This window comes from Bombus vancouverensis, chromosome 11 (assembly GCF_051014615.1).
Source record: "Bombus vancouverensis nearcticus chromosome 11, iyBomVanc1_principal, whole genome shotgun sequence".
NCBI lineage: Eukaryota > Metazoa > Arthropoda > Insecta > Hymenoptera > Apidae > Bombus > Bombus vancouverensis.
Window position 1 is genome coordinate 13,680,007 of NC_134921.1, and position 16,640 is coordinate 13,696,646.

General features: G+C 34.5%; 2 protein-coding genes across 14 annotated transcripts; both read left to right on the top strand.

The window, feature by feature from the left end:
* The first annotated feature begins 826 nt into the window (after nt 1-826).
* On the top strand, nt 827-4,716 carry Eno (alpha-enolase). Its single transcript, XM_033330212.2, has 7 exons — nt 827-993; nt 1,580-1,682; nt 1,984-2,157; nt 2,343-2,500; nt 2,759-3,059; nt 3,199-3,485; nt 3,704-4,716. The coding sequence occupies exons 2-7, from the start codon at nt 1,620-1,622 to the stop codon at nt 4,023-4,025; spliced, it is 1,305 nt and encodes a 434-aa protein (XP_033186103.1). The 5' UTR covers nt 827-993; nt 1,580-1,619; the 3' UTR covers nt 4,026-4,716.
* A 2,357-nt stretch (nt 4,717-7,073) lies between these two features.
* LOC117154704 (facilitated trehalose transporter Tret1) lies at nt 7,074-16,565 on the top strand. Of its 13 annotated transcripts, none has more exons than XM_076622819.1 (11): nt 7,123-7,144; nt 9,156-9,336; nt 10,296-10,473; nt 11,325-11,460; nt 12,263-12,471; nt 12,884-13,153; nt 13,625-13,850; nt 14,721-14,914; nt 15,001-15,180; nt 15,573-15,707; nt 15,788-16,565. In XM_076622819.1, the coding sequence occupies exons 2-11, from the start codon at nt 9,320-9,322 to the stop codon at nt 15,821-15,823; spliced, it is 1,581 nt and encodes a 526-aa protein (XP_076478934.1). In that variant the 5' UTR covers nt 7,123-7,144; nt 9,156-9,319; the 3' UTR covers nt 15,824-16,565. The 13 variants fall into 13 exon arrangements, with proteins under 13 accessions (XP_076478940.1, XP_076478941.1, XP_076478936.1 ...); XM_076622818.1 differs by lacking the exon at nt 7,123-7,144 and adding an exon at nt 7,260-7,397; XM_033329916.2 differs by lacking the exon at nt 7,123-7,144 and adding an exon at nt 7,263-7,581.
* Nucleotides 16,566-16,640: the final 75 nt, after the last annotated feature.

Sequence of the window (16,640 nt, forward strand, 5' to 3'; positions counted from 1 at the left end):
AAACTAATATGTCGTAATGTCTAAACGTGATTAACTTAATATATATGTCCTAAACATTAAGCTAAATTTCCTAGGTACAGATTATGTACAAAGAAATTGAGCAAATTCTTGTTAACGTGTGATTCAAGGTGTATTTAGTGATTGCACTAAATTTCAAACGGTAAAAGTAGCATGAAAGTATCGTATACCGTCACATATAATATGATTAAAGTATATTAAAGTATCACAGCAAGAAAGCATGATTGTATTAAAAGTATTTCAAAAACTTACGTTAACAAGTTACAAATATCAAAAAAATAATAAATATAATATATATATATATATATCTATTTATTTATTTATATAATATATTTTTTTTTTATAGACATTCATTCAGCTTGAAATGAATGTGTTTATCTATAAATTTCTATTCTTGTACAAATCCTATTTATTTCAAAAGTATAATAAATAATATTTCTACGTAACACTTTTGGTTTTTTCATACAATGGTGAATTTATTTCCAATATCATATAGCATATTATATAATAATAATATTTAAAACTAAATAGTTTCAATATTACAAAGATTCTGTGCGTTATAAATAAAAATATGCGCATATTAAGCTTACAATTTTTAAGAGTTATTTTAGCAATTTTACAAATTCGCGCGCTTATGAACAATGCAATACAAAGATAGTAGATCATTAATAAAACGATAAAACCATACATTTAGATTACGCAATTTTCGTTATTTTATCATGACAAATTATATTCAGTTAAAACTTTAAGATTCTGCTTCCATATCTTATACCTGCTTATATAAATATCTATGTAGATTTTATCATATTGTCAGTAGTGTAGGTTGTTGAGAAACTTTTAGTTTCAACGCTTCCGTAATTCATACGTGACGGGATCAGAGTCGATAGGAGAGCTACCTTCGTGATTTGAGGTCAACTGTAGGACAGTATCATTCTACTTCGAACACTTCAAGAGGATTGTCATACGTTGCAGTAGGTGAGCCATATTTTCTTCAGTTTTACAGTATGAGTAAAAAATCGTATCTTCAAGAATTTCTAGACACTGTATGAAGTGTCAAGATTTGATTTGTATAGTGTTTTGTTTCTTAAATTCATAAAACAACAAGAAAAAAAAGAAACAAATGGTTTTGATACGTGCCGCATGCATTAAGTGCCGAAGTTTTATCGTAAGGTCATTATATGCGATAGTTCGAGTACATTATACTTAATTTTGAAAAATGTAGCACTTTTGAAATCAAACAACTATTAACTTGATTGTTCAGATTTTTAAACTTCTTCCAGTGACCTTGTCAAGGTCAAACACTATATTATTTCCAAGGCAAACTTGCCTACCGGTATTTCAATTTCACACATATTTTGTCGAAAAATATTTAAAATGCTTAAATTTAAAGACAATTTGATGTTAATATTAAGGAAAGATTGTTTATCCTTGAAACTATTAGTAACTGACATGTAATATGAAAGTTAGATTGTACCACCTGCTCGTGCTAAATGGTCTGTATTTAATAATTTTTCAACATTTAGAATCAGTATTTTGTTATTGTTAAATATTTTTGTTTCAGACTTCTAATCAGTAAATACAGTACTAATTACAGTAGGAAAATGCCAATCAAAAGCATCAAGGCACGTCAAATTTTTGACTCTCGTGGTAATCCTACTGTAGAGGTAAGATTACAAGAAAATGTTAATTCTTAAACAGATTAAATTTTATTTCAAATGTAATATTGCTGCATATAAAACAGAGATTTATTTTGGTATATAATGATTTTTGTTCTGAAAGTATGATAAATTATAAATCATAGATTGACAAGTGTACATTATGTAACCTTATATTGAATATTGGTATAATTTTAATATATATTCCTAATTTTCAGTTATATGCAACATTTTATATTATAATACATTACGTAATAATTAAGATTACACATAAATTGTTCTTATTATTTTTTATATATTTTATTTATAGGTTGACCTTGTATCAGACAATGGGCTGTTTAGGGCTGAAGTACCATCAGGTGCTTCCACCGGTGTTCATGAAGCTTTAGAACTTCGAGATAATGATAAATCTAAGTATCATGGGAAATCCGTTTTTAAAGCTGTAGAGAATATTAATAATATCATCACGCCTGAATTGTTGAAGGTATTGAGTGTTCAGCGTTTATACATAATATGTAGCATATATAACTTGTTTCAATTTTACATAGATTTATCAAAATTTGTCAATTTTTTAAACACATTTAGAAGGTGTATATATTGTTCATACGATCGAACAATAAAAACATTTGAATTTATGAACTAATCAATATGAAAATATTCGTTATCTAGTCAAATTTGGAAGTCACGCAACAAACTGATATCGATAACCTTCTATTGAAACTGGATGGTACACCGAATAAGTCAAAACTTGGCGCCAATGCACTTTTGGGTGTTTCTTTGGCAGTTTGTAAAGCAGGAGCTGCTAAAAAAGGGATTCCTTTATATAAGTAAGTGTGATTTTTAACTTAAATTTAATATCATAATTTATAAATAAAATTATTTAAACAAATCTTTCTTTATTAGCCTACAATGAAATTACGAAATATATGTCAAGTACAAAATGTATAAACAAATTTTAAATTTGATACTACTTTTTCAAATAATAAAAGATGAACAAAATTTTATATTACGTATCTGATACAAATATCACAGCTTTTACCTTCTACGTATAATAGGTAATTTTGTAAATTGTTCTGTAATTGCAGATATATCGCGGAATTGGCAGGAAATGCCAATATTATTTTGCCGGTACCAGCTTTTAATGTTATCAATGGAGGCTCACATGCTGGAAACAAATTGGCAATGCAGGAATTTATGATTCTACCTACTGGTGCTGCTAATTTCACTGAAGCCATGAAAATGGGTACTGAAGTTTACCACCATTTGAAGGCTGGTATTAAAAAGAAGTTTGGCCTTGATGCTACTGCTGTTGGCGACGAAGGTGGCTTTGCTCCAAATATTTTAGAGAACAAAGAAGCTTTAAATCTGATCATAGATGCCATTAAAGTAAGTATTTTTCTCTCTAGAAGGAAAATATTTTCTTACGCAAGGAATGTTCCTGCGAGGTATAGTTTACGTTTGATTTTGTTATGGTATTAAGTTAAATGTTATTGAAATGATTATTCATAATTATCGTACAATGTAGGTTGCTGGATACGAAGGCAAAATCAAGATTGGTATGGATGTCGCTGCATCTGAATTTCATAAAAATGGGAAATATGATTTAGATTTTAAGAATGAAAAATCTGATCCAAACACATATTTGGAACCACAAGCTTTGAAGAACTTATATTTAGAATTTGTTAAGGAATTCCCGATTGTATCGATTGAAGATCCATTTGACCAAGACGACTGGAACTCGTGGACTTCTATGACATCCTCCACTCCTATTCAAATTGTAGGTGATGACCTTACCGTCACAAATCCTGAAAGGTAAAATCTTTAAATGAAATTATTTCCGATTTCTTATGAAATTACAAGTTCGTCAAATTTCGATATAACTCAAAATATCGAATTAATTATTTATCCTACAAAGTTATTTGTAGCATTAAATTGACAACTTGTAAATTTTAAAAAGTAATTACATTCGTTGAAAGCTATTTTCATGTTCATAGACGATAATTTCATTGTAAACCTATTACACGTTACAGAATTAAAACGGCTATTGAGAAGAAGGCTTGCAACTGTTTGTTACTAAAAGTCAATCAAATAGGCACTGTCACAGAATCAATTAATGCCCATAAACTTGCTAAAAGCGCCGGATGGGGTACAATGGTGTCTCATCGTTCTGGAGAAACAGAAGATACGTTCATAGCTGATTTAGTCGTTGGTCTATCGACTGGTCAGATCAAAACGGGTGCACCTTGTCGTTCAGAACGTTTGGCAAAGTACAATCAGATTCTTCGTATCGAAGAAGAATTGGGTGCGGCTGCCAAATATGCAGGGGAGAAATTCCGTAATCCTCATGCTTAAAAAACAATATATTTTATTAACACGAGAAACTAGTTGTTATATTTTCTGCAAAATAAATCGAATATATACTTTCGTAACCTTTACAATTGTGTTAATAAAATAATATTCAATGCTATCAATGTTACTATAGCATATAAAACTGAGAAAATTTTTAGTTTCCATTAAAAAAAGTACATGGAGAAGTAAAAACGTACAGATATTTATTATTTAATTGTCGTTTTAAGAATTGTTTATAGATGTACTAGTTAAGTGAAATAATATTATCGATGATACAATACGATACCAGTAATAATAATAACAATACTACGAAATTAATTTGTTAATTTGTTTGGGGAGCCTTTATTCGATTAAAAGATATATAAATCGTATCTTAATATTTTAAGTATGATATTAAGATCTTGTTTCATGGAGACGGTTAAATTAGATCAGATTTCACAGCGAGAAGTAAAAAAGAAAAAGCGATGAAATCTGTTATCTGTGAAGTTAGAAGCACAAATTGAACGAATATCATACATGACAATGATATTGATGAAGCATAATTTTGTTTTCTCGTTAACCACGAGCTCTAAATCTATTTGAATAAAGTTATCAGAGACACTGTAAAACAAAAGTAAAATAAATGTGAATAAATATTATAAGATATAATCAACATTATAATATTTCAAATAAATTAGTACTCCACTCTACAAAATGTTATTAACTTCATTATCACTACTTTGCTTTTTTTTTCATCTGCTAGAAAGTTATTTATATCGTATTGAATTAATCAAGTAAATCGAATATATTAACGTATCACCTCTCATTTTTCCTGAAATGCAATATACATATAATTACGAAATAAAACCATATTTATATACGGATATTTTATATACGGATATTAATCGCGTTATTTTGGCTTCAGGAATCACCCTTTAAATTTCCTGACACCTGCAACCGAACACGCTATATATTCCTTCTTTTAATTTCACCGTACTACTCTAACGATCCCTTCCGACCTCCACGTAACAAACGTACTGCGAGTTCTGATCCATCATACCGAGATCATACCAGATCCTTCTTTCTTCAAATGTCCGCACCCCGCTCTAGCTACTAGTCTTTGGCTTCCCTTACTTCCCTTATTAAACGAATACCTTAGTAACGCCTTTGATTCTCACACACATCTCACACATTCTCGCCAAATATCGTATTCCTTCCTTGCTATATCCACATCTTTCTACATATTTCTCCCTATTTTTCTCGCTATCTGTGTTCCTCAATTCCTTTCTTCCTTCTTTCATGGTCTCCTTGGCTAGAGTCCTTCCTCTTCGCCTATCTTTTGATTTCTTGTACGTAATAGCAGGTGGTCCGACGTGTATCAATCCAATACTAACGTCGCACTTTAAATACTTTCATAGAATCCTTCCTAGGTGCTTTCTCCATAAGATCTTTAAGATATCTTTAAGATTTTACTAAACTATCAAATAGTTTTTCACGTAATAGTTAGAATAGAAGAATTTTTGCCATTGGAAGTCTATTAATTATAAAAGAAGCTCTAAATTCAAGAGTAATCGTACATCGTTATAAATTTTCAGGATTATATGTATAAAGAAAATGAAAAGAGCAGCGATTGAACGAGATAAAACTGTGTGTGCGTAGAAACATTTTCAGTGTGATATAGTAAATCAGGGTGAATAAAATCAAAAATTCTGAAAATTAATCGCCAAGGGTATGTTTATAAACGCCTTTCACCTTCTAGAGCCTAATATTTTCTATACTTGTGTGTTTCATGTTATACAAATTGGGAATGTTAGATCAAATCTTGAGTCATAAATACACACATAAAGTGTACACAGTCAGGCTCACTGTGCATGTTTTTGAAATCGTAGAAGGTCCGGAAGGCGAACCGTGTCCTGACCGCGAATGCGGATTTACTTTCCACTTACTTCTATCGTGTACAAAACGTGTACGAAAGACAGATTATAACGAGATTTTTATCAAATTAATGGATTACGATAACTTTTACGATATAAAAAGCGACCAATATTATTGAATTATTAAACAATATTCAGTAACAGTATACAGTATCTATCGGATGGTTTCTAGAGAAGAAACATACACAAGCAGAAAAATCTACGTATACGCAATGTTGCACATCATTGGCGAATAAAAGTTCTTTCTATCTTCTAAATCTAAAAGATATCTATCCCGTTCTACGATTCTACTGAATCAAATCAGAACATTTGAAATTATACCTTACCCTGAATAGATAGAAATGTAAATGACGTATTGTTGAAAATTAAATTACTCGAGTTTTACAGAGCTTTTTTTCTAAAGAAAAAAAAAACAAAGTTCAAATTCGAAATCTTATAGGATTCTTAATAGAATCTATCAGATAATTATTAATCGTACAAACGATTTTCGTTTTTATTTAATGTTATATATAATTATGCCTCGAACGAATATGCAAGAAAATTGATTGTATCTCGGTGTACTTTCACTACCTGTATTACGAAGTAGTTGACGTTCTAGGTCATTTTCTATAAAAAAAAAAAAAAGATCGTTTATACGGTTGACCGCGAGCACGAAGTAGCCTTAATGTAATCGGTCAAGTTGAGTCGTTAGCCTTGCTAGTCAGTTATTCGAATATCGGGTCAAGGTTATTGAACATCAGACGAATAAACTCGGCATCTGATGGTTCGTTTTTGATGGCCGCATAAAATCATACTTTATTTCAATGACGGACCGTTTCTGTCGTGATCGATCAGGTTCGCGTAGGTTCCTATTCGAAAGCATCTAAAATACGATAAAACAACTGCTGGCCGGCTATCAACACGTGTACGTATACAGAAAAAAGAGATCCGTAGGAAAGTCTGAATGGAAAAAGCTTATTTTATTTTTTCGACTCGTCGTTTCATATAGAATCACTGCCACTCCGTTGATCTTAGTTGAAACTGATCTTTTCTGACCGGATATTTCCTGCTGAAGGTAAGCCACTTAGAGATAATGGTCGCTGTGCCGTCTAGTGTGCCCACGATGAACGCCGAGAAAGGGATTTAATCGAAGTAAGTGGCTTATAAGAGCGCGTATGGTGGAATGTTTCATTCAGTTGAGCCAACGTGATCCAAGGCAAACGAGACCCGGTGCGTGTCTAACGAATCGTTCACTTATCGTTCATCGCATTTCCGTTCCGTATCGGTTTTCTACTACGTATGCACGCACAGTGGAACTATCGAATTTGTTAATTATTTCTTGAAACCAGTTGAATTTTCTTCTCTCGATGGTGTCGAACTATCGTTCCATTGCTCGTCTCATAGTAATTGGAAAATTTCTACAATTACGATAAACGTTGCCCGGGATACTACAATAATACGATACTACTACGAAGATGAGAAAGTAAAAGTACTAAAAGTTGCAGCGATGGGTGTGTGAGAATGAAAAAGAAAACTTTGCCTCTAACAATAAGTGATAATAATTGTTATTTTGAAAACATAAACGTTTAAAATACAAATCTATTTTGTATCAAATGGCAAACAAAATATATCATTCTTGCGTAACATTTCTTCATAAGTATATATCGGTATAGCATGTTCAAGGAATGTATAGAATGGTCCCTATTATATACGCTTACGTTCGTAAAGTGGTAATAAGCAGCGGTTAAAAGAGACAGAGATCCTTTCTATGATGGAAATATTTGATTTCTTAGCAGTAAAACTACGCTACAGCTTGACCATTCGTATTTTTTCAATTTGCTTGCTTTCTATCTTTCCTTGAGAAAGAATTCAGTTAGACATATCAATTATACATAGATATTTTTTTAAGATTACGCGATCTTAAGCAGCGTCGATTTCGATGATATTTGAATATCTCGCCTAGTATTTGCATTGTATCGCAAATGCGTGAATATACATTTACATGTATGCAGTGTATTTCTGCCTATAGTTGCGCGTATGTGACAGCGTATGCGTTTTCTGTCTGCCGCTGCGCTTCTTCGCTTTGCAAGCGAGGATCGGCCGAGCGTAAAACCACCGTGCACAACGATACAATGTATATGCGAGATTGCGAGGAATGTCTGTTGCAACTTGTAATTCGACCAAAAACGAATATCAATGTATCGGCTTTGGCTTTTGGTTAAACTATGCAATGCGGTCGTCGCGAGGCGGCCGGTAACGCTTATTGTTCTCATTTTACGGATGTGTTTCGGGCGTCGTGAGGGTGCCAAATCAAAGACCACTTATGACAGATATTTCTTACATTTTCGCATACGCGCTTTCTGCTCCAAGTCTTTAAGCTCGCTCGACTTTCGTTTATGGACGGAAGATAAGCGGCCGGCAACCAATAGCGACGCATACGCAGCCATAGATGCACAACTATAGGTAGAAATAGACTGTAGCGATATGTGCAGTTTTTAGAGAACATCTCGCAAACTAAGCTCGATCAAGAGATCGACGGTTGTATATGTATAGGAAAAAGTTGTTTGAAATGTTAAACTTTACGACGCATTTACAAGTCATCGAAATCGGACAGGTTGAAACAATTCTACAAGCTTATCGGCAGCATCTGAATCGATTACGAAAGGAAAGTCGTAGAATTATTTAAGTACCAGAGTCAAGATGGGTTTCACATTTCACAGCCACGGTGATCAAAAAACTTGCAACTTATTGCACCAACGAAACAGATATATTTTAATCCGCAACAAAGTCTTACGAAACTGTGGAAACTCTAAGTTAGGTAACTACCAAGTAAAGTAGCTCAAAAGTTTCAAAGTAAAGTAGCGCAAAAATTTGAAGTAAACGTTCAAATGTATATGTATATGAGGAACGTCATCGATCAAAGGTCATCCGGCGCGAGTTCGATGAGTGCAGAGTCTAGAATCGAGAATCTAAAATCGAGTATCTAAAAACTGAATGAAGTGGCCCGTTGAAACTCCATCTGACTTTTATCCAAATATTTAATTACAATTAGCTTGGAAACTAACACCTACGACATGCACAAAATACATAGAACGCGCAGAAGCAAAAACACGACGATTACGTCGACAACATTACTTTCGTGTAATGCATTACATAGTAAACGTGTCTTATTAAGTGAAAATCACTGTTTTCGTCATTTATATCAAAGATTTCCATTAACGAAATATTATTTCATGCCAAGTCAAACATATCGGAGACTAAGGAAAATTAGAAGGCAAATAAGAAGCAACAAAGCGCAAAGTTATTAAATCACGTGATCGAATTATTAATTAGCGAAGTGACTGATCGTGAGAATCGTCAAAGATCGATATTAAACAGTTTGAGTTTGTTTAAACCTGCTTCGGTATGGCGCCGCCAGAAGGGTATGTTAAATCGCTGTATTATGCATTTCGAGCAACAATCATCGTAGAAACATAGTTTACGTTACAACGAATATGTAATCAATTTTCATTGTATTCGTTGACCTTGTCGCTTCTACCCATACCGTTCATAGAGGTATATGGTATAATAAGCTATACACGTATATCTCTATGTGTCTGTCTTTATATCTCTATGCTTGTGTTTATAGAATAATAAGTTTCTTACGCTTATACGGACATTCAAGCGTACCATTGTACAAATCATAACCGCGCGTAAAAACTAATTCGATATTTCAACAGGCTGAGTATACAGAGCAATGTATCAAATATTGGAAGATATTGGACGTGTATATTTCTATATTTTATCGCATCTAACTGTAATTCAATATTGCAAGTTTCGCAACCAAGTACATACGTGTATACGCTTGTGTATGCTTCAATTCCTACATGCATTTATCTTTATCTCTTTTTTATCTATTCATCTTTTTTCATCGTAACCTACTCGTCTATCGTATATTATATGGTGATATCTTCTAACCAAGACATCCTCTTTCTACATCCAGGATGCCGATGCTATTAGTTTTCGGCGTTTTTCTTCTAAATAGTAAATTGTTAAGACAAACGGTAGAATAGAAAATTCGTTATTTTCAATGAATGTCGACAATAAGTAGGATAACTTGAACATGTAGATATGATATGTCTAACTTTGTTATCGTCTATATCTATAGAAAAGTGAAGCGTGTACGAGCTTCTTGCTCACGCGTGTAGCTGATAGCTGCATTACGTAGTCTAACTACAAGTATACGTACATGTATGTGTTATGCTGTAACTCGCGTAATTTTCTAAATGTAAAATTGTGCTACTTAGAGAAAAAGGCTGAAAGACGATATCATCGATATAATAAAAATTATGGTATATTTAAAAAGATTTCTTCCTTTCTTTGTCAAATGCTGCTATTTTAGGGAAGAACACCGTTCAATGTTAGGATACCATGCAGCCAATTACGATGCAAAGATAATACAGATTGGCAATGTTTGCGAAGACATTGAAAATAATAATACTCGCGATAAAGATAGCACTTTGGACGAAAAATGTGACATAATATATTACTCGTCAAATTCCAAAGGTATATTCGCACAGGTGAGGTGCATTAACAAACACGTATTATTAATAAAATGTACGACGTACAGAAGGAATTACTTGTAATAGTTTGAAAAGTCAACGGTCGGATAAAACTCGAGACGATAAGAATAATATAAATATACTGTTTTACATACTAGGTAATTATTTATCGACCAGCATTTCCTTCCAAGTTCCAAGCCAAAGTCATTTTCTCTTCTCCATAACATACATATATACATATGTATGTAATATAGAAGTTAACTAAAGAGATAGTAATGTAAATAAATGATATTATTAACGTATTATAATATAGCATAGTATTATTACGCTATCGATGATAATACGATACCTTTGAGTCCATTTCAAAGTAAATAAACAAGTAACAAATATCACTTTTGATTATTTGAAAAATGTTTCGTTTAGGTAAATGTGTATTCACAGAAAAAAGCCACCTCGGATTTCGATCACTTTCAAATATGTTATAAAGTTCAACATTGTGAACAACTTATCCCTATGCATATGTATGTATCGCGAGGCGAGTATTCTATAGATTAATACGCACCGATAAGGGGATTACGACGGGATATCGTTGCCTATAACTCGAAAACCGAGCCGACCACTGCCGGTTATACATGCACGTGTATAGGAAAAAGTTGTTCAAACGCGTATCTTTTCTCCTTTTCCAATTCTTCTTTTTTTCCAAGTTTAGAATATTCAGAAAAATTAGAAATTGGAGAATTTGGCAACTATCGAACGAAATAGATCCAAAGGTGTTATGGCAAAACATATTAAAAGTATACTTTTGTATTTTCCTGAATGTTTTTGATGTTTTTTTTCCTTTTTTTTTTAACATCTTTTTCGTGTTTTAGTGCTTGGTATCTGGTGCGGTATTATTGCTACTAACCGGTGGAGGAATGCCAATTGGTTACAGTGCAATTCTGTTACCGCAATTGGCTGAAGAAAATGGTACGATGTACGCTGATCGGCAACTTGGATCCTGGATAGGTACCTACCTGTTTCAAAATAAATTTCTCAATTACGTTCGATGATACTTGATAACGCTAGATCTCGTAACATCTTGAACCTTTACATACTACGAAGCAAAACGGTGAATCGCAATCTCCGATAATACGAACCGTTGCCACGCGTCTCCCGCAGTTCTGCAGCTTTCTTTCCCTCCAATCTCCTAGATGTTTGCATTCCCCCAACCTTGTCTTTTCGACACACTTTGACTTTTCAGAAAATTACCATCACCACTATTTCGGTTATTCCGTTCGATCGAGGGAACTCGCCACTCGCGCCGTCCATAGTGAAAGATGAAGCGCGTCAAAATCTCTGAGACGTTTGTCCCTCGAGTTCTCCGTATGACCGCGATGCGTGTTCTTTGGGATCGTTGACATTTTGCGTACAGAACTTTGGTACACAGGTATATCGTTCCCACTGTATTCGTAGATGAGTCATTTCGCTACACAGGGTACTGTTACGTTCGCGTCTCATAATTTCGTTATTCCAAGATTGTACACTCGGCTTGGGATTCGAAGGATCCGTCTACGAAAATCCCGCGTAGCGCACGAATTTCTCCTATTGCCCGCTACTTCTTTCCTCGTCGAGCTCGCTTCGGTAACTTAACTTAAACAGTAACTTAATCAGTTACTGAAATCAATACACCGTTGGACATTATTTCAAATTACGAGAGAACGATTAAATCGCTTATTTTGTGGCTTAAACTCCACTACGTCGAAGAGTAATCGGCAAAAATGTAATTTTTCTTTTGCGTTCAAGCATATATCTGTTATTTATGTTTCAGCTTCGGTTCATAGTCTAGCAACGCCTGTCGGATCTTTGGTGTCCGGCCCATTGTTGGATGAGATCGGCAGGCGTGGATCTCTACAATTTGCAGCAGTACCGCTGTTCGTTGGATGGTTCGTCATAGGTTTTGCTAAAAACATTTCCTGCCTTTTGATAGGAAGAGTTGTACTAGGTTTTGGTGTCGGCCTAATGGGAGTACCAGCTCAGGTAGGAAGTATCAATCGTTTCTCTTTTCGATTGCGTAACAAACTTTTCATTCTTCAGCCGAATTCGTCGATGGACAAATTGTTTTTATTTTAATATTTTTATAATTAATAATAATTATCATATAATCGTTAATAATTAACTTTAATACGCACAACGACTTTTTACTTATAGATTGGCCTTTGAGTTTTATTCCATCATCATTGATGTTTCGTTCTGTTTATATTTTGCCCACATTACATAAATATACGTATCTATCAATCTATTGGTTGTCATATTCGCGTCACGTAAATGTACAATCTACCGTACAAATCTCTTTTTCGTTCTTTGGTATTTTGTCAATTTAAAAATTCTAAGATTATTAGCCCATCTATCTTGAAATTTGAGACATTGATCACGGAATCGTGTCTGACAGGTGTTACTGGGTGAAACGGCTGATTCGACGCTTCGTGGATTTCTGACAGGAAGTACGCTCACCTTTTATTGCCTCGGTATCGTCATCATTTACGCGTTAGGAGCTTGTTTTACGTGGGACATCGTGGCTCTTTGCGGGGCCGTTCTTCCCATAACAGCACTGATCGCGTTAATCCTGATTCCGGAAAGTCCTGCTTGGCTCGTAAGACGCAGGAAACCTGACAAGGCGAGAAAAGCCTTGCTGTGGTTGAGAGGAGGTAACGCGCAACAAGTAAGTGCAATACGTATACGTAGGCATAGATATCTTTGTAAAATAGTCACGGAATCGAAAGTCTATCGAAAGTCGAAGAAATTCGTTTTATCGTGATAATCGGTGTATTTGCAAAGCGTATCGTCGGTTTGCCATTTGGGAAAATGACATTTAAAAAACCCTCTATTGTTAGATATGTACAGCAATCGAGCCTATTAGCGAAACGATTTCTACAACGAGAGCCTGGTCGTTTTATCCAATGACTATTCGTTCCTACAGTCAATTAACAAAGCCTGAATAATAAATTTTATTACTTATAAAATTGAATAATTAGTCATTTTTTTGTCATTTGCGATTACTTATTTCTTGGCAAACTTTATTTTACTTTTCGCAATGTCACGCCACGTGACGTGTCGCGTCCCTTGCGGCAAGCCAATGATGAATTTACGATGAAAAGTTGACTTTTACAAATTACGTTTATATTTGCGAAAGGTTGATGCCGAAATGAGAATATTGGAAGCTCGAATGAAAACGGATTTAGCACGGACGGCTACGACCACGACGTCACGGCTCGGACAAATTTCTTCCGTCGTTTCTACGCTGCTCGATCCTAGTGTTTTGAAACCACTAACGATCATCAATATCTTTAATATTCTTCAGTTAATAAGTGGGACATTTGTCATCGTTTTCTATGCAGTAAATCTCGTCGAAGATATCGGTAAACGGAATCGTTATGCATTTAATATACAGCAGACATGATTTATAGAAAATACCAAACACTAACTACTTCTTAATCTGTAAAGCAAATTGTTAAATGCTTTCGTAACGCTATCGATTCGAATTTTCTTCTAGAATATCTAATAAGCGAACGACACAAGCGTACAGTTTCATTATTATCATCGTTATAGAGTTTCTCGTCTCAAAAACGACCAACACGAAAAATACATTTCCACTCTACCGTAAAAACCGTTTGCGTTGCAAAGCTTAAAAATTTGTTTGCCTAAAATGATTAAAGGGGGCGATTAAAGGGGGAAATGATTACTTGGACGATTAGTATCGAAGAATCCAAGAGCAGCCTGAACCGGCAGTGATACACACGTTACCGGTTAATTAATTTTCTTTTTTAAGTTTCATTCCACGTTTTCTCTGGTGTGTTTGTTTTTCAAGAACGTCTACGAAATCTGCCATTACGTAGCAAATTTGTGCAGCAATTCTAAATAAAAAATGTTCCTTTAAACATTTCACGGCTATTTAAAGTTATTTAAAATCGCAAATACCGATGACCGTCTTTAGAGAATAATTGCAAGTATACGCAATCGTGCGTGATCTTTCGACTGTTCGCATAAATTCTGCTCGTGTTTGTCGAGCGAAAATTTTTATGTTTGAAACGAGCAACTCTGTAAGGATCACGCGGATCTAGTGGATATCGTAGACCAGAGAACAAATTTTATTCGTTGGACAGTGTAATCGATAGAAAATAAGAAATACGTCGGTTTTATCCCATACACTTTGTACATTCCACGTTACTATTATATTAATTACGCATATTATATTATCTGATTATGTATACCTATTTTGTTATACGCAGGTGGTAACAGGATAAATAACTATTTGGCAGCGGTAATTACGGCCATTACTAGAGTCTTGTTCAGTTCAATAGCGAGTGTTTTATTGTTGAAAATAAATAGGAGATATCTAGGAATGTTTTCTGCCGTGGGCACGGCTTTCGCTTCCTTAGTCCTCGCGGGATATTTATTGATTCAGGAAGAATCTTCTATCGACGTGAGTGTACATTTTTATTTAATTCTCATAAATGTTAGAGATTTATGTAGTAATGTGATCTGTTATATCGGATTCGTATATTTTAGGTTTACGTTGTTGGTATTCTTCTGTTGGCCTACGTGGCAGTCAGCTCCATGGGACTGATGACATTTCCAGGGTTAATGGTTGCCGAGTTACTTCCTCAAAGGGCTCGAGGAATCGGCGGTGGTTGCAATTTCTTCTTTTTCAACTTATTCATCTTTATAGTTACAAAATCTTTCCCCGCGGTACGTCCACGATTATATAAGATTTAACGCTTAATAATTTATTTATATGGCAAACAAGGATACTTGAACGTAAATGACGCTTTTGACATGTTTGAAATGTTCGAAACGTTTCTAGTAGTAAGGACATTTGATTTTTCTAAATTTATCGGAGAACAACAGTCGGCTGCGGTCGTACTCAGCCACGATTTTCGAGCGTTGACAAATTAATAAATATAATAAATATATTTTTCTTGAAATTTTCACAAAATCCTAGACATCAAGTAGACAAATGATTGACACGACACGGAATGGTCCGTAATAGAAATATTATGTGCAACATAATATTTCTATTTGTATACGCGTAAAAATATCGGAAGAAATTGTTGCCAATAACGTTTGCATCGTTAAAACAGGTAAGAGACGCAGTAGGCATTACTGGAATTTTTGCAATTTTTGGCATTTCCGCCCTTTTGGAGGCAATATTCGTTTACGTTGCTTTACCGGAAACGAAAAATCGCACGCTTCAAGAAATCGAGGATTACTTTCAGGTACGCATCCCACGTTTCTACTTTGATCCAACGTGTAATTTGTACGTGTAAAAACGATTAACGTCTATTTCCCATTGCAGCAAGATAACTTACTTTGGATTACTCGTTCGAGATAAAGGACAAGTGACGAGCCATAAAGTGACGTCCTACATAAAGATTCGTACTTTAAAATGTACAAGCGTAAGATTTATATAGAATATGGGTAATTATAATCGAAGAGTACGTCGAAGAGAACGCAAAAGCTGAATCGTTTCTCGCGATTTCTGCGTAGAATTATTTCGGCAATTATTTATTTGTTCAAACCGATTCTCAAACATTTATCGATAATTACAAAATAGTTTTCCGAAAGTTCGACAAATTACAAGAATAGAGCAAAAAATCAACGTTTAACTGCGCGTTTAACTTTACGCTTTAACTAACCGAATAACTCGGCCATACAGCTTGCTCCAAAGTTCCGGTCCAAAGTTCCGCAAGCGAATCCTCGTTCTCGGATATTTAATATGGAATATCGCCGAGAACCGATCGTCTTCTTCCTATTCCGCCGCGGTTCCAGTTGTCACTCTGGCATTCGACCAGTTGTGACTGTCGAATGCTCGTGTCTTTCCATATCGTGACTGCCACATGGCCGCAATAGCGTACATCAAAAATCTCCTCGAGCAACCAACATGCTCGATAGTTGATCAACGAGTATACACGATCTCTTATATTTCCTAACAGCATCCTACAAAGGATTCAACAAATTTCCGACAATTGGAACGTATGTACCAGGAAAGTTGTTTCCTCCTGAAACCCATATTTATCGTATTATGATATTTATGTATATACGTGTAAATAAATATTCGCTTTATTCAATGAAAATGAACAATGTATCATATACCGGTAAAGTAACAGACGAATTTAACGATTTTGCGACGAATGCGGCGACATCTGCGG

Coding starts and splice junctions, on each gene's coding strand:
- Eno (XM_033330212.2), top strand. CDS start 1,620: ATGCCAATCAAAAGCATCAAGGCACGTCAAATTTTTGACTCTCGTGGT. Junction 2,501..2,758: donor AAAGGGATTCCTTTATATAA/GTAAGTGTGATT, acceptor CTGTAATTGCAG/ATATATCGCGGAATTGGCAG. Junction 3,060..3,198: donor TGATCATAGATGCCATTAAA/GTAAGTATTTTT, acceptor CGTACAATGTAG/GTTGCTGGATACGAAGGCAA.
- LOC117154704 (XM_076622819.1), top strand. Junction 13,851..14,720: donor AAATCTCGTCGAAGATATCG/GTAAACGGAATC, acceptor TGTTATACGCAG/GTGGTAACAGGATAAATAAC. Junction 15,181..15,572: donor TTACAAAATCTTTCCCCGCG/GTACGTCCACGA, acceptor TCGTTAAAACAG/GTAAGAGACGCAGTAGGCAT.